Here is a 27,423-nt window from a genome sequence, read left to right as displayed (position 1 = left end):
TTAACCAGCTTAAGCAGTACTATTTGTGAGTCTCTGCTGCATGTCTGTTTCTGACTGGCTACTAAACTTCTCCAGGGTTAAAACCCTAATGCTCCTGTAAGGAGCTTATTGCTTGCCTCTCTCTCAGGCTCAATCCCTTTCTCCAGCCTGCAAGCACACACCTGATACAAACATCTTTTGAAAGGTAAGTTTAAATAAATTGATTTTGCTGAACATGTAAAGTGAATCTAGAAAATGTAAAAGTGTTTAGGTGACTGATGGTGTCTATGAAACAAAAGCATGTCCTTTTCTTGTTAATAACAGCACATTTAACTGCTCTGTTTAGGTACATAGATTGTGTTAGTGACGCCGAATGCATTAAAATAGCGAACACTCCTGTAACTCTGGTAACATTTGAGTTTCATTTGTTGGTTACAATTGCAAATCAAAGATTAACTGATGAGCATTAATAGGCCTGTAGCAGCCTTACCAAAAAGAAGTATATTACAATATGTATTTTATTAAGTATACGTTAGTAAAGTTCAAGTATATTTTAAGTATACTTTATGTAGTAAGTATACCAATATCAGTGTACTAGTAGTATAGTCTTAAGTGTACTTCTCAATACTCCTTGGGATTAAATTGGGCCACTTTCTAGTATATAAAAGTACGCTTTTAAGTCTAACAGTAGTAAACGTTGAGTACACAACTAGTTTACATCTATGTTTTCAGTTTGTACTGCAAGTATACTAAAAGTGAACTTATAGGTATACTGATAGTTTACTAATTAAATACTTTTTATGCATTTTTAGTACACTTTGAAGTATAGTCTCAGTAAACTACTAGTTTTATACTGCAAGTATACTTTTCTTTAAGTGAACTTTACATCATACTTTAAGTACACTATGACTATACTATGTCCCTATTTAGGTATTAATTTGTATATATTTTGTTGAATATCTGAACAAAACATCAAAAGAAAGAACAGGGTATCTGCTTGTAAACAAAAACATTTTATTCAAGCATCATGCATTCTTTTATATAAACACTTGAATGTGGGTTTCATAAATAATCAATAATTATGAAAATAGTCCAAAAGTAGATGGAGTTGATCAACAGCCCAAAGCTTGACAGTCATTATTTCCTCTTCATGGGTGGACATTTTATTCCATAACGTTACACAGTTTTCCATATCTATGGTTTTGATGCTGTTTTATGTCTGATGATTGTGTTAGATTACATGTGGAAGCATCTGTTGTTTCGGTTTCTTCTTCACTTGTGTTTTGGAAATTCTGTTCAGAAGATGTTCAATAGCGCCCCTAGAGTATAACAATGAAAACACAGATTCTCAGAGCACAAGTAGAGCTCAAATATACTTAGACTTTTTCCGAGTATAAGTCAAGTATACTTAAATGTCTTAAGTATATTTCTGAGAAGTAAATAAAAAATAGACAGAAAGTGTACTTTCATATTTTTTAGTTCAGAAGAAGTATACTAATAGCACACTTGAATAAACTTCTTTTTCATAAAGGGGAAGCTGCTTTTTGACTTTATTTTCAGTGCACAAACTATGGCATAAATAAAAATGTAAGAGTTTGAAACGCACTGTTTTCTAATGGTGTTAATGTATTATCTTCTGAAATTTAGCATTCTGGTCAGGACATATTGTAGAGTGTGTCTTTTTTGGCTTTTGACTTGTGAATACGTGGTTGTTTGTTTGTTTTTCTCTTTATGTGTGCAGGTCCAGCCTTAACCAGACGCAAAGATGTGCGACCAAACGTTTCTGGCCATCACGTTTGGCCCGTGTGATAGCTGTGGTCAGAACAAACCCCTGCAGAATATTTATCTGAAGAATGAGCCCATCAACTACTGCTCTCTGTGTGTGGAGCTGGTATGTTATCACACTACAGCTGCTTCAGGATCAGTTCAACAACACATGGGTATTTTAGGAGTATAATCTCTCAGAACATGATTTCTGTCTGTTTGACTAAACTTTTAATAATAAATAAAATATCATAATAAATATATAAAGTCGCCATGACAAACAAGCAGCCATTACTGTTTCAGGTAAAAATGAATTTAATAAAATTAAAACCTTTGAGAAGATAGCAACTGATAACATTACATGAATTCTAACTTCAAAACACTGTATGCCACACACAGACCTCAACAATTTGTACATAAAACACTACAAAAGAAACTAGCGATTATAAGTATAGGACCAAACACATACTAACATCACAAGATAGTGAGTAACTAAATGCGATACAGAGTTAAAAAAAAAAAAAGAACCTTTTTGTCTAAATGGTTCCATAAAAAAGATCTATAGAACCTTTCTGTTTCACACAAAAAAACTTCCCTAATTTAGGCCAACTTAAATCATAAAAATGCATGAATCCAACTCAACCTGCAATGCTTTTTGGTTTGTTTTAAAAATCATTTGTGACCCTGGACCACAAAACCAGTCAGAAGGTTAAATTTTATAAAACTGAGATGTATACTTCACATGAAAGCTCAATAAATAAGCTTTTTATTGATGTCTGGTTTGTTAGGATAGGACAATATTTGGCTGAGATACATCTATTTGAAAATCTGGAATCTAAGGGTGCAAAAAAATCAAAATACTGAGAAAATCACCTTTAAAGTTGTCCAAATTAAGTTCTTAACAATGCATATTACTAATGAAAATTACATTTTGATATATTTATAGTATGAATTTTACAAAAAATCTTCATGGAACATGATCTTTACTTAATTTCCTAATGATTTTTGGCATAAAAGAAAAATCTATAATTTTGACCCATACAATGTATTTTTGGCTATTGCTACAAATATACCCCAGCGACTTAAGACTGGTTTTGTGCTCCAGGGTCACATTTGTTTTAATAAAGTAAAGCTGCATCAATATGCATTGACTATTTTATCTGACGTTTTGAGGTTAAATGATCTATTTCTTTCTTTTCATTTAATGATAATCTGTTTTAATGTATAGTGTATTTTTTGAGTTTGTTTGTTGATGAGGGATTTGTGATTATTCTTTTGTAAATTTTATACTAACATCTTTTTATTTTGTAAGTAAAGTAAATCTTGAAGCAAATATTTGTTTGTTGTTTCAACATTATTTATTTGATCTTGAAGAATTTTATAGTGTTAAACTGTTGCATGGACACTGTAAACATTGTTACACTGACTAACGCTATGATACTTCTGTCATGTTGATTTAATGGCTCAGAGGTGTCAGATACTGCCAAACACATCCTCATGTCAGCACTCACACAGAACACGTGTCTAAAGTGCTTCATCTAAGAGCTTTCTGCATGTTTAGGCTTTTAGAGAACAGCACTTAGACTACCCTTACCAAAAACTAGTATACTTCTTTTATAAGTTTATTTTGTTAAGTATACTTAGGTAAAGTTCTAGTATATTTTATTATACTTTATGTAGTAAGTATGCAAATATCAGTGTACTAGTAGTATACTTTTAAGTGTACTATTGCGATACTCATTGGGACTAAATTGGCCCACTTTATAGTATACTTTAAGTATAACAGTAGTAAACTGTGAGTACGCAACTAGTTTACATCTATGTTTTCAGTTTGTACTGCAAGTATACTAAAAGTGAACTTATAGGTACTGATAGTTTACTAATTAAATACTTCAAAAGAAAGAACAGGGGATCTGTCTGTAAACAAAAACATTTTATTCTAGCTTCATGCATTCTTTTTTAGAAACACTTGAATGTGGATAAGTTTTATACATAAAAAAAGACATTTTGAACAAAATGCTAAAAAAAGACTATAAATTGGATTCAGAATGATATAATAAAAAAATAGTTTTGAGAGAAGTGCATAAAAAGTAGACTTAACGTATACTTTCCTATTTTATAAAAAGGGTTTAAAATAAGTATACTAATAGCCAGTGTTGGGGAAAGTTACTTTTAAGAGTAATGCATTATAATATTGAGGTACTCCCTAAAAAAGTAACTAATTTCGTTACTTGGTTACTTTTTATGGAAAGTAATGCGTTACGTTACTTTTGCGTTACTTTTTAAATCTGGGCAGGGCTTTCTTGTTTGTTTTTTATATAAAAAGTTCTATTTTTTTTTTTTGCAAATATAAAAGCCTTTTCACCCCAAAAGCCTCAGGTTTAGAGAAAAGTAAACTGACGTCTGTACAGTAGACCACAGAAGAACAAATGTCAACTCTTCAGCAATAAAAAAAAGAAACAAATGTTAGATTATCTTGAGTAATTTTTGCTTATTAGTATGGATGAATTGGATCATCGAAGGTATAAATAAAATGGGATTAAATACATAAAGGATATTTGTATTATTGAACATATTTAATTATTGCAGGTTTGCGTTGAATTTCACTGTTTTTATTTATTTTGAAGAACACTGTATCTGTTTTTAGTGAGTGAGATGAATTAATGCATGTTCACATTTATTCTAGAACTAAAGTAACATCTTACAATTTCTCTCAACATGGGGACAGGAGAGCTTTTAATCAATAAATGGGGGAAAGTAACTAGCGTCACTTATTTGAAAAAGCAACGCCGATATTTTCTTGCCAATTTCAAAAGTAATGCGTTACTTTACTAGTTACTTGGAAAAAGTAATATTATTACGTAACTTGCGTTATTTGTAATGCGTTGCCCCCAACACTGCTAATAGCACACTTGAATAAACATCTTTTAAAATAAATTAAATTAATTGACAGCATATATGAACTCTACATCAAATTTAGAATAGTTTAAATCTAAAAATATGATCGATTTCAAAATAATTAGTTTAAGACTGAATGAAACTGATAAAAATGTGATATTGTGCTTAAGTCGGTGAGCTCCAGAAATAAATGTGATGCTGATGGTGGTGATGTGTCACGTGACTCTCGCGCTAACGTCAGAGCATCATCAGCTGTGCGGACGGTGCAGTATCAGTCTCGGCTCATAATAAAGAGCATATTTACTGATTCATCCGCCATCCATCTGTGCTTTCTTAAAGATGGCCTGTCAGGGGCTGGCGAAGGGCGAAACCATCCAAACGCTGAAAGCGGAGTCTGAGTCTTTGAAAGCCAAACTAGAGGAGGAGAGAGCCAAACTACACGACGTCTAGCGTAAGTAAAGCACTCAGCGGCTGTGTGTCAAACCCCAGCGAGCTGCCTAGATAGACTGCATTCAGAGACATCACAGCTAATAGCGGGATGGCCAAAAATGCGTTGATTTAAGCAGATAAAATACTGTCATATCTGCCAAACACCAGCTAAATAAAAGACATCTTCTGTGTTTGCATGATCTAGGATGCATAAAACCGTGTAGACGTTTTAACATTTTAGGAGGACCAGGATATAAATATTTAGCTTGAGATTTAAATGTATAAATAAACTTTAACAAAAAGCATGCCTTTTTTTAACTGAAAAAGTCATGAAAAAACATGCATTATGTCTTATAGGATGTCATACAGTTACACTAGTCTGCATTAAAAATTAGTTGTGTTTACACATTAATTGTAATAGTTTACTGCAGTACTATGCTGGCACTCCACATGCTTTTTTTTACTACTGGTTTTATGCTTATTTTTTCTTTGTAATGTTTGTCACTATTGCTGTGTTTTGTATGTTATGTTTATGTACTGTATGTGTTTGTTTATAACAGCTTTTTGAGATTGCATGATGCTGGTACATCTTTTAAAGACATGATTATGTTTAATTAATTAATTAAAATGCCAGTTTTAAACACTCACATAACTTGAAATGTGAACATTTTAATTAAAAACATATAAATATATAATAAATATAATATTTATATATATTTGGGTCTAAGACGAAAAAGGGATTAAGCTTAAAAACAATAAAAAGTGTAATACTGCTTTAAATTGATGTTGTTTTTCCAAAAAAAAAAAACAATAAAATAAAATAAAATACTAATAATAGAACGTTTTCTCTTTGCATTTGTCTGAGCAAAAAATAAATATCACAGTTTCCCGCATTTACCGAAGACCCACTAAAATGTCATTCAGTGTAATAATCTTGTCAGGCATATTTACAACAAAAATCAGTTTATGACACATTAAAAGACTAATTACTTTCACCCCAAATACTAATAAGTTGAAAGTCTACATTTTTAAAATGTGCCACTATTCTAGGTTTTGCCCATTTGTCAGTAAGAATTTTTTACTTATTTAAAACACAATTAAATTGAATATGCTCCTTTATTTTTATATATATTTTAATATGCACAAGTCAGAATAAGCATGTTGTTTGAATATTTACATAAATATTGTGTTACACTGAATAACAATGTAACATTATTTCAACCAAATTTTGACATTTTATGCCAAAAACTTGAAACCTTAAAAGTAGACACTTTACTTACATTTAATGCACTTTCTATGGACAAAAAATCACTGTTGTAAATTTCTTTTAGTGTGGACATTTTAACGTCTTTGACCCATATCATAAAAATCTGAAAATGTATTGTAAAACGTTTTATGAATGTCACCTAGACACCAATACTTACCAAACAATGTGCAACAACAGTAATAATACTATTTTCAGATTTAAACAATGTACTAAACAATGCAACAGTGTAATTTATTTCTATTGCAATGCATGTTGGGTGCCATCATGTTACAATTTTACTGTTAAAATTGAGGATGCTATTGTTTGTTAACAGTAATTACAGTTGTAAATTTTAAAAACCTGCCAGTTTTATACTGATTTATCCATCAAAATATAATAGAGCTGATCATCAGTCCTTTTACAAGTATTGCATCCTCTTGACGCTAAGATGAGATTTTAGGTAAAGTGTTGCTTCAGGTGATGTGGTAATGAAGATTTGTTTTTGTGACTTCAGTGCATCAGGTGGCGGAAAAGATCGAGGCTCTGGGTCAGTTTGTCATGAAGACTAAGAGAACCCTAAAAGGGCATGGAAATAAAGTGCTGTGCATGGACTGGTGCCGGGACAAGAGAAGAATCGTCAGCTCCTCTCAGGTAACAGGACCATACCTCATCATATATATGCATTTACACAGTGAACAGCCAACGTACACAAACTGGCAAGACAATCACATCTTTTAGAAAGCAGTTGAAAAACACACCTCTTCTGCAAGCACATATTTGAAACACCTCACATTCTTAAACCAATGCACTTAAGACACACACTCCCTCAAAAAAATCTCTGAATTTTTCCTAATCTAGTTGTCTAATAAACCTGTCATTGTCATCACGGATCATGTTGGTGTAGCAAATTGCTTTGTTCATCTTCTTTTGATAAAAGCATCAGCTAAATGCATACATTTAAAAAGTCTTTTCTGAAATCTCTCCCATAGGATGGAAAAGTCATTGTGTGGGATGCATATACAACCAATAAGGTAAATCTTTTTCAAATCTGTGTCACAGAGTGGTCTAGGGAGATGTTCTGCAATGCTAGAGCTATTCAAAATAATAATCTGCATGGTTTATAGTTGTAGTGCACTCTAATGGAAACCCAGGGTATTAGTGCCCAACTAATCTGGCATCTGTATAATCACACACATTCACACATCAGACATGCAGAATCTTTTTCTTGTGTGTGCAACACCGTTGAAATATGTGTTCATAGCAGTTTTAGTTTTTTTTTAACAAACTGCATTCTCATGGCATGCTTTAAATGCATGAGTTTAATAACGTGTACGGAGAGAAGCTACTTAAATAACCAGTTTTTCCATTTGTGCATATGGTTTGTTAAAATGAAACAAAAAATCAGATATCATTTGCACCTGCAAAGCAGCTCTTCCACAATTTAAAGATCAACCAATATATTGATTTACCAATGTTGTTCCCATTATTTGACCATTTTACCATAATCGGTTATCCATTATCGGCAATGCTAGAGCTATTTAAAAAATAATCTGCATGTTGTTGCATATGGTTTGACAAATAAAATTGTAGACATTATTTAGGCATGTTTGCACCTGCAATGCAGTTGTTCCACAATACAGATCTTGATCAGTCACCCATTCCTCAATTTCATGTATATTACAGTATGTATATTATTATATGTTATATGTTATAATTTAGTAATAAATAAATGAATATGAAGTTTAAATTAATTGAAAGATCAACTGATATATATCGATTTACCAATATTTTTCCCATTATTTAAGCATTTTACAATAATTGGTTATCGGTTGTGTAATATCGGATTAATATTGCCAGTTACTTTTCCCCTCATTTATTGATTAAAAGCTCTCCTGTCTCCATGTTGAGAGAAATTGTAAGATGTTACTTTAGTTCTAGAATAAATGTGAACATGCATTAACTCTCACTCACTAAAAAACAGATACAGTGTTCTTCAAAATGAATAAAAACACTGAAATACAACTCAAACCTGCAATAATAAAATAGGTTAAATAATACAAATATCCTTTATGTATTTAATCACATTTTATTAACCGATGTCTTTGATGCCGACCTTCGATGATCCAATTCATCCATACTAATAAGCACAAACTACTCAAGATAATCCAACATTTGTTTGTTTATTGCTAAAGAGTTGACATTTGTTCTTCTGCGGTCTACTGTACAGACGACAATTTACTTTTCTCTAAGCCTGAGGCTTTTGGTGTGAAAAGGCTTTTTCATTTGACCAAAATAGAACTTTTTATATTAAAAAACAAACAAGCAAGCCCTGGCCAGATTTAAAAAGTAGCGCAAAAGTAACGTAACGCATTACTTTCCATAAAAAGTTACTAAGTAACATAATTAGTTACCTTTTTAGGGAGTTACCCTAATATTATAATGCATTACTGTTATAAGTAACTTTTTCCAAACACTGATTATTATCTCTGTGAGCGGAGTATAGTTCTGTGTAAATGTCAGCACTTTGTCAGAATCTAGAATGACAAAACATTATTAATTCTGATATAACATACAAGTTGAGAAATGCAATAAAATACGATGTTTTGTTTGTTACATTCCAATATTTCAGATATTATTCAGTGAACTAATATTATCCAGGGAATTATTCTTCACTCTTTATATTAAACAGCTTATAAACCTGCTAAAACTGTAGTTAAAAATGTTGAAAGTTGATGACTCCTATATTTATTTTGCTTGTTAGTGTTGCAGCTGATTTGTTTTATAAATGAAATGTTTTTATTGTTGTAATATGAAGATTAAATGTAACATGAAACTGCTAAATGTCAACATTTTGACTGAAAGGAAGAAAATTAAAGTGAATTAAGGACTTACTTCACTCAGTCATGTATTTACTTTATAGCAGTAAATAAATATCGGTTCTGCATATCGGTTATCGGCCACATTAACTTGCAAATAATCAGTATCGGTTATAAAAAAAGTTGAAAATTTATGATGTATTGTAAGTTGTTCTGTCCTGAATTACCTTGATTGTTAATAAAAATATCTGCACACCCAAAATGCATGCACATCTTGATCAAACAGTAAATGTTTTTTGTGATATGTGTGTTGTACAGGAGCATGCCGTCACTATGCCCTGCACCTGGGTCATGGCCTGTGCTTATGCCCCTTCTGGCTGTGCTGTGGCTTGTGGGTAAGTTTCAATATTTTAGAGGCCAATGCTAATATTAACTTCAGAGAATAAGAGCTACTGTATTATATAAGAATACAGTAATCTTACATAACACAGTAGTCTACAGGAATGAGAATACTCCAGTCGTAATTCATAAAAGTACCTCAAGTGCAACTCTGAGACAGTAATGAAATCCATAAAGCAGTCAAAATATAAATATTTGCTGTGCATTTCTGCAAAATGTTCACATTTCTCTTTGTCTTTCATTCAGTGGTTTGGATAATAAATGCTCCGTCTATCCTCTCTCTTTGGACAAAAATGAGAACTTGGCATCTAAGAAGAAATCTGTGGCCATGCACACCAACTATCTGTCTTCCTGCAGCTTCACCAACTCTGACATGCAGGTGACAGTTTTCACAATTTGAAAAACCAACCATTTTAAGCTCAGAATAGTTTTTGTAAGAGTTAGAGTTAGAGTTTAACAAGTATCATTATTACCATTATAAGATGCAAGATGTCTTTATGCAAGGTATTTTTTCTATTTGTGTTTGAGTGTTAATGTCATATTCAGTATTAGCCATAATTTAGTAACAGACTGGTTTTGCATTGGCATCAGACCCTGTGTGATGTTGCATTCATGCACTGTATTTATTTTAAACCACTCCAACACATTAACAGCCCTTAGAATCAAGAAAATTATTTTTGATCTGCAGAGATGAGTTAAGCTGCAGTGCTCTATGTGCAGACATGGTCAAATTATATTAATTCCTAGTTTAATAATTCAGCTTTAACCAGCGCGCGTCTGTGGCAGAGATGAGTCTGTAATCATTCAGCTGATATTTATAGAACATACTTGGGTCAAAGACGAAAAATGGGTTTAAGCATACAAACAACAAGTGTAATACTGCTTTAAATGGTTGCTGTTTTTCCAGAAAAATAGTAAAAAAAGTTTTCTGTTTAATTTATTTGCATTTTTGTTTTTGTTTTTCTGAGCAAAAAATAAATATCACACGTTTCCCTAATTTATAGAAGACACCCACTAAAATGTAATTCAGTGTAACAGTTTTACAATAAAAATCACTTTATGTCATATTAAAATACAAATAAAATATAGTGCTACAAACATGCTAGTAACTTGTTTTAAACTTTAAAACATTTTATACTTTTAAACTTCCTTTAACTTCTTTACACTTTTCAAACTTTCTGGTCCGGCTTTCTCTGGTTTTGACAAAATGTTTTATCTAGTTAGTTAAATTTGCCACTCTCCTAGGTTTTGCCCATTTGCCAGAAAGAATATTTTACTCATTTAAAACACAATGAAATGTAAAATGCTTCCTTTTAAGCATGTTTTTGAATTTTTACTTAAATATTGTGTCACAGTGAATGACAATGTAACATTATTTCAACCAAATTGTAACATTTTATTCTCCAAAAACTTATTTCAAACCTTAAAAGTAGACTCTTTACTTACATTTAATGTGCTTTCTATGGACATAAAATCACTTTTGTAAATTTCTTTTGACGTGGACATAACACACATTTCTCACAGCAAATATCACAGCAATCCCCTAAAGTTCTCCTGATGTGATTTCTGCTTTAAAAAAGTACCCTGTCATGGATCAATAAGAAAAGCTTTTGTACTGAGTTCAGTGATTAGCTCTGTTCTGTGAGTGCAACAGTCATTTGGAACAATTAAATCTAAAAATAATCACTACAGCTTTCTATTGGGTTTGTGAGTGTGTCATGAGTTTGTTTCAAACAAAGGGTTGGGGTTTTCTCAGTTCTCTCTGTCACACATCACCACTTGTTCCTCTTTTGAGATGATGTTCCAGTCATTGACAACAGAGATTATAAAAAGACGAAGTGAAAGATTTGGTCAGGGCAGGGGATTCAGTACAATTTATTTATAGAACAATAAGTGAAAATTCTGTGGCTTCCGGTGATTATGATTTTTTGTAGGGTTTACGCTCCCAAACTGATTTAAAGGGACAGTTTACCAAAAACTGAACATTCTGTCATCATTTACTCAGATGGTTATTTAAAACCAAGGTACTTCAGGTCAGATGAGGACACAACAAACGTTCTTTTGTTGCATGGTCCTGAGGTAATGGGAATGATCAGTACCTCCACTAGAGGGAGATACAGGTGTTTTGTATATACATATATATATAATTTATTTTTTCAGGTCATTGCAAAATGTCAGGAAGAATTTTAAGTGTTCTATACTTGCTTATCCATTTATTTGAGGCAGATGCATAAGTGTGTGTGTGTGTGTGTGTGTGTTGCAGATTCTGACATCAAGTGGTGATGGCACATGTGCATTATGGGATGTTGAGAGCGGGCAGCTGCTGCAGAGTTTCCATGGTCACTCGGCTGATGTTCTTTCATTGAACCTCGCACCCTCTGAAACCGGAAACACCTTTGTATCAGGGGTCAGATCCTCAAAACACCATCCACACAGACATTTCACACATCCCTTACCAAAAAGAAGTATACTTCCGGTTTTATTAAGTATACTTAAGTATACTTTATGTAGTAAGTATACAAATATCAGTGTACTAGTAGTATACTATTAAGTGTACTATTTCAATACCCCTTGAGACTAAACTGGCCCACCTTCTAGTATATAAAAGTATACTTTTAAGTATAACAGTAGTAAACTTTGAGTACACAACTAGTTTACATCTATGTTTTCAGTTTGTACTGCAAGTATACTAAAAGTGAACTTATAGGTATACTGATAGTTTACTAATTAAACACTTTTTATGCATTTTTAGCACACTTTGAAGTAGTCTCAGTAAACTACTAGTTTAGTAGTTTTAAACTGCATGTATACTCGTAAGCATACTATATGTCCCTATTTAGGTATTAATTTGTATATATATTTTGTTATATGATTATCTGAACATACAAAACATTAAAAAACAAGACATTGTAAACAAGAACATTTTATTCTAGCTTCATGCATTCTTTTTTTAAACACTTGAATGTGGGTAAGTTTCATAAATAAAAATTAAATAAACAACATTTTGAACAAAAAGCTAAAATAAAAGACTATTGATGATAATCCAAACGTAGATGGAGTTGATCAACAGCCCAAAGCTTGACAGTCATTATTTCCTCTTCATGGGTGGACATTTTATTCCATAACGTTACACAGTTTTCCATATCTATGGTTTTGATGCTGTTTTATGTCTGATGATTGTGTTAGATTACATGTGGAAGCATCTGTTGTTTCGGTTTCTTCTTCACTTGTGTTTTGGGAATTCTGTTCAGAAGATGTGCAATAGCGCCCCTAGAGTATAACACTGAAAACACAGATTCTCAGAGCACAAGTAGAGCTCAAATATACTTAGACTTTTTCTAAGTATAAATCAAGTATTATGTCATTTTAAGTATATTTCTGAGAAGTACGTATAAAGTAGACTGAAAGTATACTCTCCTATTTTTTACGTTTAAAATAAGTATACTAATAGCACACTTGATTAAACTTCTATTTCTTAAGGGATCCCATGTGAGATTACTACCATTACAGCTGAAATGCTGTTTATAAAGCTAAAAGAAAGCCCTGTTTGCAAATGATCATCATTAACAGTGTAAATCATTTGGATTGATCTCACATGTTAGGATGTTGTTCAGTCACGCTGTCAGTTTGGGGAATGTGTAGCTATTTTTAGGAGATCATCCTCCTGAGATTCAGTCTGTTGTGTGTGAGTGTTGTTCTGCCGGTCTCTAAAGTGCTGTGTGTGTGTTTCAGGGCTGTGATAAGAAGGCTAATGTGTGGGACATGCGCTCGGGACAGAATGTTCAGTCCTTTGAAACTCATGAGTCTGACATCAACAGTGTGAAGTGAGTGACCCGCTGCACTTTCTAATAATGCTCTTAAGCCACGTTCACACCACAGTTCTTTTCCCTCACTGCAATCTCAAAATAAAGGTGTTTCACGATGCCACAGAAGAACCTTTTTCCATCTAAATGGTTTCATAAAGAACCTTTAACATCTGAAGAACCTTTCTGTTTCACAAAAGGTTCTTTGTGGCGGAAGAAAGTTCTTCAGATTATAAAAAAGTAAGAAAGAGATGGTTCTTTAAAGAGCCTTTGACTGAATGGCTCTTTGTGGAAGCAAAAATAGTTCTTCTATGGCATCGCTGTGAATAACCTTTTAAAGCACCTTTATTTTTAAGAGTGTGTGAATACAAAAATCACATTGAATCTGATATTTTTAATTTTCAATAAGTCTGAGAAATATCAGATTTTTTTTCTTCACAATCTGACTGCCACTCAAATGTTTGGGATCAGTAAGACTTGTTTTTTTTTAAAGACGTTAATGCTCATCAAGGCTGCATTTATTTGATTAAAAATCCAGAAAAAAACAGTAATATTGCAAAATGTTCTTACAATATAAAAATAATGCTGTTTATTTTAATATACTTTAAAATATAATTTATTTTTGTAATGCAAAGCTGAATTTTCATCAGCTGTTACACCAGTCTTAAGTGTCACATGATCCTTCAGAAATCATTATAATATGCTGATTTATTATTAGAATTATCAATGTTGGAAACCGCTGTGCTACCAAATATTTGTATGGAACCTGATATTCTTTATTTCATGATTTTTTGAATAACAAGTTAAAAAGAACAGCATTTATTCAAAATATAAATCAATGTAATCATTTTTGCTATCACTTTTTAAAATCTATGCTATCACTTTTTTATTAATTTAACATTTCCTTGGTGAATAAAAGCATTAAAAGAATAACATGTTTAAAATGTACTGACCCCAAACTTTTGAACAGTAGTGTATATTGTTAGAAAACCTTTCTATTTTAAATAAATGCTGTTCTTTTAACCTTTAATTGATCAAAGAATCCTGAAAAAAGGTCTAAAAGGTTTAAAAAATATATTAAGCAGCACAACTGTTTCCAACACTGATAATAAACCAGTATATTAGCGTGATTTCTGAAGGATCATGTGACACTGAAGACTGGAGTAATGATGCTGAAAATTTTGCTTTTCATCACAGGAATAAATTACATTTTTAAATATATTCACATAGAAAACAGTTTTTTAAAATTCAAATAATATTTCAATATTTTGTATTTTTGATTAAATAAATGCAGCCTTGATAAGCATTAGAAACGACTTTAAATTTATAAACATTAAAAATCTTACTGATCCTATTTTTTTTTTAGTTTTTGAAAGACATATCCGATGCTCACCAAGTCTACATTTATTTGAGCAGAATACAGTCATATTGTGAAGTATTATTACAGTTTAAAACAGCATTACTCCAGTTTTCAGTGTCACATGATCCTTCAGAAATTATTCTAAGATGCTGATTTGCTGCTAAAGAAGCATTTCTGATTTTTAGATTTTTTAGAAAACAGTTGTGCTGCTTATAATGTTTGTTTCCTGGAAAATGTGATACACTATTATTCAAATGGGGTAAGTCAAACTTTAAAAAGAAGAAACTAATACTTCAGTTCAGCAAAGGCACATGAAATTGACCAAAAGCGAGATAAAGGAAAATGTGTTCAATTAAAGATTTATTTTTTAAATAAATGCTGTTCATTTCCCCAATAAAACGAATACAAAACTAAGTGAAAAGATTGCTGCAGCACTGCAAGTGGCAAACACAACTGTATTTATCTTAAGTGTAAGATTGTAAGGAAAAGTTATTATTTAACTCTTCAGATGCACAAGTCTACTCCAGTCCTGTGTCTTCAGATAAAGTGCACCCGTATGTGCGTTGAATATTTCAATATGAAACCATCAGCACTAGTTGGCCTTTGCTGCTATAACAGCTTCCACTCATCTGTGAATAATTTCCACTAGATGTTGCATCATGTCTGTGGGGACTCACTTCCACTGGAGCATCAGCGAGGTCAGGCTCTGATGTTGAAAGATGAGTTTTGACTTGCAGTTGCCATTCAGTGTTCATTTGGGTTCATGTCTGGGTTATATGCAAATATAAATGGACCTGTCTTCACAGTCAAATTCATGCTAAAACAAAACGTCCCAATTATACTTGCATCATTTATATTAGGAGATTGCATGCATAAAGCTGAAATTGCCACCTGTTTATTAGAATAGGGCGTCCACATCATTTGAGCCATGCATGCAAAGCATATGCAGTGCCTTGAAAAAGTATTCATACCCTTTCATTTTTTTCACATTTTGTTATGTTGCTGCCTAACTACTTTAAATTACTTTTTTTCCCCACATCAATCTACACTCCCTACTCCATAATGACAAAGGTTTTTAACATTGGTGCAAATTTATTAAAAATAAAAAACGGAAAAATCCCATTGCATAATTATTCATACCCTTTTCTGGGACACTGGAAATGTATCTCAGGAGCATTCATATTGCTTCTAGATGTTCCTACACTTGGAGTGGAGTTAAACTGTGGCAAATTCATGTGAATGAGTCTGATTTAGAAAGACACACACCTCTCAGAAAAGGTCTAACAGCTGAAAATGCAGATCAGAGCAAAAACCAAGATAACTGCCTGTAGAGCTCAGAGACAGACTTGTGTTAAGGCGATGATCTAGAGAAGAGTTCAGAAACAAATCTGCTGCATTGAAGGTTGACAGAAGCATTCTCCATAATGGAAGACGATTGGAACAACTAGGACTCGAGAAAATGTCTGCCAGCCCCCATCCAAGCTGACAGAGATGGAGGCAAAGAATGGCAGATAATTGCCAAATGCAGATGTGCAAAGATGGTCACATCAGACCCAAAAACACTTGAGGCTGTAAAGCTGCTTCAACTATGGACTGAGTTAAGGGGATGAATACTTATGCAATCTACTTATTTCAGTGTTTGATTTTTAATAAATCTGTAAAATTAGCAAATCTGGTCATTATTATGGTGTATGGAGTGTGAATTGATATGGGGAATTTTTTTTAAAGCAATTATAACGCTGCAACAAAACAAAACGTGACAAAAATGAAGGGGTATGAATATTTTTGCAAGGCATTGTACTTGACAAAATAAGTGATAAAATGGTAAAACTTTGAGGAAAAAGTTAGAATTGGCCATTTAGGTGTGAACATAGCCATAGTGTTGTCTTTGTGTTTTAATTGTCAATTCTCTATGAATGCAGGTATTACCCTAGCGGAGATGCTTTTGCAACTGGATCTGATGATGCTACGGTACGTTTTTCTACATTGCAACACACCAGTTACGCCATATTATTTCAAAACAATCAACAGGCTTCTCAAAGATTGCAAAGGATTGATTGACAATCAATAAAGTAAAATCTGTTGCCCTGTGTCCACTGATTAAAGCGAGACACTGCAGATGAATAGGGTAAAAATTAACTCATAGTTATCACCTTACTTACTCAGCTGATTGATTACATTGATACTTGCAAACATTTTTTGTATTACAAGTTTTCTAAAGTGTTAGGTTTAAATATGCAAATGAGCCATTATTTAATGAAATATGCGCTAGTTTGCATACATTTCTAGTACAAAAATCTAAACACTGGTTGAAGTCAGTTTCAAAATTCTTGTTTAATGTTTTTATGTTTTTATCTCATTTTGTCACTCCATAATTCATAATCCCTCGGTAAAAACCTTCAGGATATAGACAAGAATACAAAAGTAAAGTGTGGTGTGTGTAAGAGCTACTGAAGTGGAGATTTATGGCTCAGTGTAGGAGAAAAAACTCATGGCCTTTAAAAATATGGATTGTAAATGAAACCAATTGACACAAATAGATAAAGTGCTATAAAAGAAACACTTAACATTGTCTTTTTGATGTTTCCTTTCCACTAGTCTGAAAAAACACTTTTGGAGACACCAAAAAGCCTAAAATCTCAAACTTGACAAGTGCATGAAAAAACTGTTTTTGCCTGCAAAGTTTGACATGAATGGCTTGATGATTGGTTTAATTATACACAATGACCTTTTGATGACTTGATCTTTTAATAATGCTGATCAAAGTAGTTTTAGAGCTGATAATGTGTGAGAGTGGATTAGAACAGATGTTTGTGTGTTTAGTGTTCAGTAAGTCTGCTGTTGTTATATTCCTGGTCAAGGTCCATGAAGTGCGTCCTTGTTTTGAAATCAAACATGTCAGCTGTTAGTCAGTCACTGAGACTCCATGAGTCGGTTCATACTGATCTCACGGTCAACTTTCGTCTCGTTTCAGTGTCGTCTGTATGACCTGCGAGCTGACCGTGAGGTTGCCATCTACTCTAAAGAGAGTATCATATTTGGAGCCTCTAGTGTGGACTTCTCTCTCAGTGGTAAGAAAGCGGACACAGGCCCTCAAGACAGTGTTCAAGTGTTCACCTAAAAATAAAAACGTAAAAATTCATCAAAAATCATTCATTTTCTCAGTTGCCATTCCATTTGTTTTTGCAACTCTCAAGTCTCAATTGAGCATGTCAGGGTTCATACAAGGTGTTTAAAGTGCTTGAATTTTACTTTTTTTAAATTTAAAGGATTAGCTTACTTCCTGAACAAAGATGTACAGATAATGTACCAAGATGTTCATGTCATTCTTTCATCAGTCATAAAGAAATTATGTTTTTTAAACGATTGATTATTTATTAAAAAAAAAATTTAATATACTAAATATAATTTATATTCTTTTTAACCTTAAACGCTCGTCTTGTCTAACTCTGTGTGACCAGTTTTTCCCCTGGTCATGACAGTTAGGGTACATCTAAAAACTCCTGTCTCATTTTCTCCTCCAACTTCAAAATCATCCTACATCACACTTTTACCTTTTTTTCTTGTAAAGGGTGTTTGATCTTCGTTGCATGTTTACTTTATAAACACTGGGTCGGTACTTCTGCAGCGATGTAGGACGATTTTGAAGTTGGAGGAGAAAATGAGGCGGGAGTTTTTAGACTTACCCTAACTGAACGTAGACAAGACGAGAGTTTAAAGTTAAAAAGTATATCAATTGCAATAAAACAATAAATAAATAACCGATCGTTTCGCTAGATAAGACCCTTCTTCCTCGGCTGGGATCATTTAGAGCTCTTTGAAGCTGCATTTAAACTGCATTTTGGAAGTTCAGATTTGGGGGCACCATGGAAGTCCACTATATGGAGAGAAATCCTGAAATGTTTTACTCAGAAAACATCATTTCTTTACGACTGAAGAAAGAAAGACATTCATCTTGGATGACGAGGGAGTGAGTACATAATCTGTAAATTTTTGTTCCTTTAAGGCCTGGAAAACCCTTGAAAATAGCAATATTTCTATGAAAAGTGCTTGAATTATTGAAAGACAATCATTTTAATTTTGTCAATACTCACATATCTTTTCACGCAAAATTCATGCAACATACTTTTTTCGCTTATTTCAGCTAATGTTAGAAAACAATTGAGCTAAGCAAGTAGTAGTAGTATTGACAGTGGCGCATAAACATGACTGAAGATGCGAAAAGCGGAACAGATGAACCAAATCAATTGAGTCATTTACGCTGGAACCACTCCGATCGATTCAACCTCGTGACTTTGATCATTCATTTCAAGCAATTCACTAGCGAAAACCAGATCAAATCAAAAGAGCCACTCATTTTTGAGTTTCAGCATTGCTCTTTTAAAAAGCACGTAGAGATGAGTGAAACCTTTTCGAAACTCTGAATGAGTTAAACCAGGCGTCTTCAACGTTTTTCCGGGCAAGGACCCCTTTGGTGATAGAGACATGGGGCAAGACCCCCTGATATAAAATGTGTGAAACATAGCCTCTGATATTAATCATATTACGCTAGTTATATTATTTTTAGACAGAACCTTGTTGTTGTTGTACATGCCTCATGGTCTACAATTTATTAAGTTGTTCACAGTTGTCTTAATTATTTATAGTTTCATGCATTTTCCCTATAAAGTCAGGTGGACTATTACACAATTACATGAATTTCAGCTTTAATTAATAGAACTTTACATTTAATTTTAGTTAGGTGGACAAGTATACATTTACATGAACTTCAGCCTTAATTTTAATAGAACTTTACATTATAATACGATTCTGAATAAAATGAGAATCTCGATTTTTTTTTTGCTTAGAATACAGATCACGGTTCTCTATACAAATAAGACATAATGCACTTTGCTTTAAATTTAAATAAATGTACACTGCAAAACAAGTCAAAATTAAGTGTGTTTTTGCTTGAATTGCTTGTGTTTTATTTTTAATACATTTGTCAAATTTGGTGTATGGAGTGTAAATTGATGTGGGGAAAAACTAATTTAAAGCAGTTTAACATAATGCTGCAACAAAACGTTAAAAAACAAAAATGAAGGGGTGTGAATACTTTTGCAAGGCACTGTAGCTCGAGAAGACTTGTACAATGTGTCAGCTGTTTTGTTTTGGAACTTAAAATCCAGTTTATTTTCATTGCATCCCAAAGAGAACATTTGTCTTTAAGTGGTTTGAAACAGCGAAACGGTGACTAAACGATGACAGAATTTTTATTGTTGCTTAATGATTTCTTAAACTGGTCATTGGTTGTGATGTTGCTCTGACTCCTCGCTTACATGTGATGCACTGACTCCAGGTTTTTACTAGCGCTTTTATATACAGTCCCTATTTTGGTACACAGGACACATGGTTAATACTGACAGATATCTGCTGTAATGAAACCCAGGGTTTCCAAGGAATGTTGCTCAACAGTCAAATAAGAGAACAGGCGAGTATCTCAGCTGTGTGGCCCACACTGGCCAGGATAGCATGTGTCTAACATGTGTCATCATCATCATATTGCTCAAGAAGACTATTATGATGTACTGTAGTCTTCGAAAACCCTTAATAAGCTAAAAATACTACAATTATGACAATTTTGTCATCGTTTACTCACTCTTGTGTTGTTCCAAACCTGTATGACTTTTGTGGAACCCAAAAGGAGAAGTATAGCAGGATCATATTTTTCCAGACCATGAAAGGGACGGACAGTGGCTGGTTACAAAACAATGACCAAAATCTCCATAAAAGTACCACAAAAATCTTTGAACTTAAATCTAGGTTTAACCAAAACATGTTTGTTTGTGTGAGTCATGTGAAATCAGCATTTCTTGTTTGTTAATAGTTTACTGATAATCGTCCTCTCGGGTGTAGCTGACAAATGACAAAAAGGAGTGAATAAAAATGTCTGAGCATTTATACTGAACAGTATTTTACTAAATAATGCAATTAAATACACAGACAATTAAAAGACAATTCATGTCCTGTAATATTTTCCCTGCTTTATAGCTGAATCGAGTTTCATAATTGATTAACTTTGAACTGTTATTGAACTCTCACTGACTCTTATTGAACTGAACCAAATCAATATTGAGCTGTTTTGAGCTGAATAATGCCTTCTGTAGATCTGTAGAACTTTGCACTGTTATTGAACTGAACTTAACACTAATCTGACTTGTTCTTGTAACACTGATCTGAATTTGTTATTGAGCTAAATTGAATCAACATTAAACTAGAGACAGTATTGTTGGTATACTCAGCCTTAGAGCTCAAATTGAATTAATTTCATAATTGATTAATTTTGGGGCACAACCTCAGTTTGTTTAAATCCACGTGGAGTTCAGACTATAATTTTTATTCACATTAATTTCACACTTGTCTAGTGCAAATATGCCGCTTTGTTTCATAATTACAGTGTATACGTTTTTCGTTATTTACCTCAAAAGAAAGGAAGTGAAACGTTACAATATGCCCCGTAGTTGGATACATTGTAACATCTGAGGGGCACGTTGTAACAACCATATGACAGCTTAAAATGTTATCTGGTGGAATTAAAAAAAATATACACGACAAACTATAATTTTTTTATCAATAAAATAATTCAAAATGAAATTAAAAAAATAATAATTTTCACATTGTTTCTCATAAAACAACATCTTATCAAAATGTTATGGGGTTTCAAATTAAAATATGACTTTCTGTTATGAAACGGGACATTAATTTCATGCATGTCCACTGCAGAGGACACCAGGACTTGGTGCATGTTTATTACAAGTGAATAGGGGAATAAATTATATTTCAATATTGCTATGAAATATTAGATATTATTATGAAAATCTTGACAATTATTACACTTATTTGTTCATTATATATTGCCCCAAAAACACATTAATATGCAAATTATATATGTTTTATTGATGCATTGTTTATAATGGGAAAACCTGTTCATGGTTTATCAAATCATTCTGTTATATCTTTTTTTAAAAATAGTTGAGAATCATCTTTATATAAAGTTTGGTATGAAAAATAAAAATTGATTTGTGACATCAATTTTTGCTTTTTATGTCTATTCATGACTTATATATATATATATATATATATATATATTTTTTTTTTTTTTTTTTAAAGCCCTAGTGTCCTCTAAAGAGGACATAGCATAACATATGGATAAAATATAATTTTTCAAAAATTTTATTTTTCAATTTTGTTCTTATACTCAATGTAATGACATGAAAAAATACTAAAATCTCAAAACATTTTTTCCTGGTAGTCATGAGAATATACACTGCAAAAAATGCTTTTCTTAGCTTAGAATTTTGGTTTTGTTTCCAGCCAAAATATCTAATGATTCTTAAATCAAGAAGGATTTTCTAGACAAGTAAAAATTATTTTCTTGTTTTCAGAAAAAAATAATCAAAACTAAGTGCTTTTTCGCTTAAAAGAAGCAAAATAATCTGCCAATGGGGTAAAAAAATTTTTTATCTTGTTTTCTGTTTGAAATAAGATATTTTTTCTTACCCCACTGGCAGATTATTTTGCTTTGTTCTAAGCAAAATCTCACCCAATTTTGACTTGTTTTTTCTGAAAACAGTCTAGAAAATCCTTCTTGATTTAAAAATTGTAAGATGTTTGACTGGAAACAAGACAGAAAATCTAAGTAAGAAAAGCATTTTTTGCAGTGTAAATAAATGTGGCTTATTATACTAAACAGTAACCATTTTTCCTCATTTCTTTTCCGCAGGCCGACTGCTGTTTGCAGGATATAACGACTACACTATCAATGTCTGGGATGTCCTGAAAGGCACCAGAGTGGCAATCCTCTTTGGCCATGAAAATCGGGTCAGCACCGTGAGGGTGTCCCCTGATGGTACTGCGTTCTGCTCAGGATCGTGGGACAACACTTTGCGGGTGAGTGTCTGCTTCAGCTCCTCTGGGGAAAGTGGCTTACGTAATATACTGCAGATAGAACACGGTTTCGCTCTTTACTGGCATTAAGGACTAACAATAGATGGCAGGGACTGGCAGCGGTTATAGGTGTTTTACAGCATCCTGTGATGTCGGTCCTCTGAGAGCAGCAGGGGAATTACGCAACATAGGTCACAGTTTCCCTGTGGTCTTTTCTCTCTAAACTGCACACATAGCGTAAAGAAACTTCTTCGTTCCTCTTTTGCAAACAAGCCTATGTTGTGATGATTAAAGAACAATTTGGTCTCCTAATTTTGTCTCATTTCTTTGCAGATCTGGGCTTGAGGAGTTGTTCTGCACCAGTGTGAGAAGATGTTTTAACTTGGGCTTCTTAGTGTCACAGCACACAGATTCTAATCTAGACATCCTGACTTTTGTACTATCTTAGCACAATTAGGTGTCTCTCTTCCTAGTGCCCTCCACTAATATTGGCACCCTTATAAATAAGAGCAAAGGTGACTGAAGATAAATCTGCATTGTTTATCCTTTAGATCTTTTATTCGAAAAATTCAGAAAATTCTAACCTTTCCTAGAAGTAAAACGATGGAAACTGAGGGGGAAATCTCATTATGAAATAAATGTTTTTCTCTAGTTCACGTTGGCCACAATTATTGGCACCCCTAGAAATATCTCTGAAGGATATTCCCATTAATGTTAGTTTTTTAGCATTGTAATTCTATTGTTTTACTTCAATGACAGGTTAGAATTTTGTGATTTTTTTGAATGAAAGATCAAAACGATAAATTATGCAGATTTATTTTTTTACATCCACCTTTGCTCATTTTTACCAAGGGTGCCAATATTAGTGGAGGGCACTGTATATAATAATAATATATAAAATATACTATTTGAAAAGGATTGCTGTTCCAGTATTAGTTTGGAAAATATTTTTTTAAATTTAAAACTCAAATGTTTTAATATAATGGTCTATACTTTTGTAGGCATATTTTATGGTAATGATTTGAAGAGAGTTGATTTCAGTACTTTTGCATTTAGATCAAACACACATATATATATATTTAGAAATTTGAATTGTACTTTCATGATTGATTTCTGCTTGCACTAGAATTACAAAATATTTTACTGTAAGTCTAATATAGTTGTTTAAAATCAATTAGTAATCACAGATTTCTTTGTTTGTCCACATCAGTATTGATCCTAGTTTTCCTGAAAATATACATTATATGTTTAATATTGTTTGTCGTCTCCAGTTGTTAAATGTTGACACTGTATTCAGGAGAATTAAAGTTAAATTACTGTTTTGTCTGTGTGTATCTGGTGGTGTCTCCTCAAGTATAGTAATCTCATAAATCCTACAGAATGAAGTGTTTTGAAGGGTAAAAATGCCTGTAGTTTTGTGTGAGGGGTAGGTTTAGATTTAGGGTTAGGGTAAAGGGATAAAAAAATATTAGTGTCTATGAAATGAACCCATAAAGCATGAAGAATGTTTATATTGTGTTATAAAAGAGATAGGATTAGTTCACTGCTAGAACAAACATTTACAGATAATGTACTCACCCCCTTGTCATCCAAGATGTTCATGTCTTCCTTTCTTCAGTCTTAAAGGAATTGTTTTTTGAGGAAAACATTTAAGACTTTCTCCCAATATAATGGATATGGTGCCCGCGAGTTTAAACTTCCAAAATGCAGTTTAAATGCAGCTTCAAAGGACTCTAAATGATCCCAGCTGAGGAAGAAGGGTCTTATTTAGCGAAACGATCAGTTATTTTCAAAACAAATTGACAATTTATATACTTTTTAACCTCAAACGCTCGTCTCGTCTCCTCTCTGCGATGCACAGGCGTTGTGTGTTACGGTTAGGGTATGTCGAAAAACTCCCATCTCGTTTTTGTCTTCAGCTTCAAAATCGTCCTACAAAGTTGTTTTACCTTTTTTTGTACAGAGTGTTTGATCTACTTTGTATGTTCACTTTGTAAACACTGTGTTAGTACTTCTACAGCAATGTAGGACGATTTTGAAGTTTGTGAATAAAACAAGATGGGAGTTTTTTGTTGTTGTTTTTTTGTTCTGGAAGTGAACTAATCCTTTAAATACTTAAATATATGAACTTTTAATAACAAATAAATAAAGTTAACATTTGTGTCTTGTTTCGTCTCTGCTATGCGCATACGTAATCTGTGTGATCCGGGTCAATACAGTAAGGGTATGTCGAAAAACTCCCATCTCGTTTTCTCCCCCAACTTTAAAATCGTCCTACATCACTGCAGAAGAACCAACCCAGTGTTTACAAAGTGAAAATACAAAGAATATCAAACGCCCTTTATAAAAAAAGGCAAAACAGCTTTGTAGGACAAGCATTTGAACTTAAAAAGTATATAAATAATAAATTTGTTAACAAAATTGCCAATTGTTTCGTTAGATAAGACCCTTAGAGCCCTTTGAAGCTGCATTTAAACTGCATTTTGGAAGTTCAAACTTGGGGGCACCATACATATCCGCTAATTGAAGAGAAATATTCTCTCAAAAAAAAAAAAACTTATTTACGACTAAAGGAAGAAAGACATGAACATCTTGGATGACAAGGGGGTGAGTACATTATCTGCAATATTGTTCTGGAAGTGAACAAATCCTTTAAGAACTTAAACATATTAACTTTTATAAACAGATAAATAAAGTTAACATTTGCAGCAGTCAGCACTTTACAGAGTAATGACATTATATTTTATCTATATAAGGCTGTGGTGTCGTGAAACAGAAACTCAATATGGAACAAAACTATTGACTATTGACTATTACGTAAGCTTTTTTTTTTTTTTTTAACAAACTACAGCAAAGATATATACAAATATAACAAGACATCCAAACAAAATAAAAAATTAAAAATAACATAAATAAAAGGTTTACATTTTACAATTTAGATGTAAGTATGCAAAGATACAATTTGACAAAAAAAAGATATATACATATATATACACACCTACAGTGTATAAAAATTCACTTTTCGATCAACTTTAACTCTTTAGCAAATACAATTGTATCTTCACATTTTTTATTATCAATACATTGAAGAGAAGCTATATATGAATGAAAATCAACCATAAAACCCTTTAAACAAGGTTTAGAATTATTTCTTTTACTTTTATGAATATGAAATTTTCCAAATAAAATAATCAGATTTAACATAAAACTACCAGATATACTTTCAGATTCAAAATATACTAAAACATCCTTTGAAGTCAGATCACAACTATAACCAGTTTTCTCTTGGACGTACAAAGATAATTCTTCCCCAAACTTTTCTGAATGACGGCATTCATAAAAAAGATGAAACACACTTTCTGGTTGATCTGAACAAAATGAACAGTTTTCATCAATATCCATTCATTTTGACAGAGTATAATTGCTCACATAAATATTATGTAGGATTTTCAAATGTAATTCCTTAAGTTTATTAGGTATACAAAATCTAAATGGGAGCAACCAAGCTTTTTTCCACACAATATCTGTGAAGCAACTATTCCCAAATGAATTCCCTCTAGGTTTTAGAGCTGTACTTTTATAAAATAATAATCTAATACATTTGTTTGTACACTCATTACTATTAATATCTACTCCATTTAAATAAAGTGTAGGTTCAGTTCTATGGACATTGCATGACAACATATGGCTTGGGGCGTACGTGAGCTACAATGTGAAAGGAAAGTGTCATGACGCAAGAGGAAAGGGGTGTGGTTTAGGTTGATAAAGCTCGTGCTATAGGGTGGAGTAACTGAGCGTCTTCAATGAGATCTGACTGCTGTTTGCGCAACTGTCGGTGGAGAGCGCAGTCTGACATCGCTGGGAGGGTGAGCTGCTTTAATATTTCCACTTTTATCGAGAGAAATGCTGAAGGGAGTTTATACAATGCCTTTCAGATTCAGACTTTGTTTAAATATGTTGAGGAAAACCTATATTTCAAACCCGTACTGTTGGCTCGCTTCTTTGTGTTCCTGTGCGTTATGGCGCAGCCGGCTTTGTGTTTCACTGTATTGCGTGCGCCGTCTTTCATTTCTCAATGCTGTGTTTTTATCAAACTGAGCTCATTCAGATGCGTTCTATGGTGTAATACTAGTAGCAAACGGATGTAAGAAGGTTTACGGTGAACATTGTTGAATCTGAATGTCATTTTGTTTCATATAGGCCTAAATCCAGAGAAACAGCCGCTGCTTAAACCAGCCGCTATTATGAATCATCCACCTATTTATGAACTGAAATGCGTTCTGTGCTAAATTAATGCTGCAGAGACATAAACACAAGCGCTTGCTTGAATTAGCCTGTAATGAAATACAGTTATTTATGAAACTGGTCAATTTGAACCAACAAATGAAAACATTATGCAATCTGAATGATTGTGACTCTGAATGACAAGTACAATGTACATAGGATTAGTTATGATTTGACAGCAGTTAACTGCAATATTTTGGTGAATTCGTGTTTACCATTGTCACTTTATTTTTTACATCAGACTATATAAGGGTAGTTTAAATAATAATAGCAAATAAAAAAACATAAGTTTAAAATTTTAATTTTTTTTCCATATAATTTATTTTAATACTGTAGAGTGACAAATTAGTGTTAAAAGTGTACATATGTGACCTTGAACCACAAAATCAGTCTTAAGTAGCAAGGGTATATTTGTAGCAATAGGCAAAAATACATTGTATACATTAGGATATTAAGTAAAGATCATGCTCCATGAAAATATTTAGTAAATTGCATAATGCAAATATATAAAAACTTAAT

General features: G+C 32.7%; 2 protein-coding genes across 2 annotated transcripts in view; both read left to right on the top strand.

Annotated features, from left to right (window-relative positions):
• Positions 1 to 69: 69 nt before the first annotated feature.
• Positions 70 to 23,942, top strand: gnb5b (guanine nucleotide binding protein (G protein), beta 5b). The gene is made up of 13 exons (XM_073850102.1): positions 70 to 184; positions 1,721 to 1,870; positions 4,981 to 5,092; positions 6,831 to 6,967; positions 7,306 to 7,347; positions 9,451 to 9,527; positions 9,778 to 9,910; positions 11,795 to 11,938; positions 13,264 to 13,355; positions 16,617 to 16,665; positions 17,669 to 17,765; positions 22,457 to 22,623; positions 22,954 to 23,942. The coding sequence occupies exons 4-13, from the start codon at positions 6,875 to 6,877 to the stop codon at positions 22,963 to 22,965; spliced, it is 906 nt and encodes a 301-aa protein (XP_073706203.1). The 5' UTR covers positions 70 to 184; positions 1,721 to 1,870; positions 4,981 to 5,092; positions 6,831 to 6,874; the 3' UTR covers positions 22,966 to 23,942.
• Positions 23,943 to 26,359: 2,417 nt separating this feature from the next.
• bcl2l10 (BCL2 like 10) overlaps positions 26,360 to 27,423 on the top strand; it is a 57,936-nt gene continuing 56,872 nt past the window's right edge. The window contains exon 1 of the mRNA XM_073850103.1: positions 26,360 to 26,486. Within this exon, the coding sequence (XP_073706204.1) occupies positions 26,424 to 26,486 (63 nt within the window). The 5' untranslated portion in view covers positions 26,360 to 26,423. The remainder of the gene's footprint in view (positions 26,487 to 27,423) is intronic.

Source organism: Garra rufa, chromosome 11 (genome assembly GCF_049309525.1).
Source record: "Garra rufa chromosome 11, GarRuf1.0, whole genome shotgun sequence".
NCBI classification, from domain to species: domain Eukaryota; kingdom Metazoa; phylum Chordata; class Actinopteri; order Cypriniformes; family Cyprinidae; genus Garra; species Garra rufa.
The sequence above is the reverse complement of the archived record's forward strand: the minus strand, read 5'-3'. Positions and strand labels throughout refer to the sequence as shown.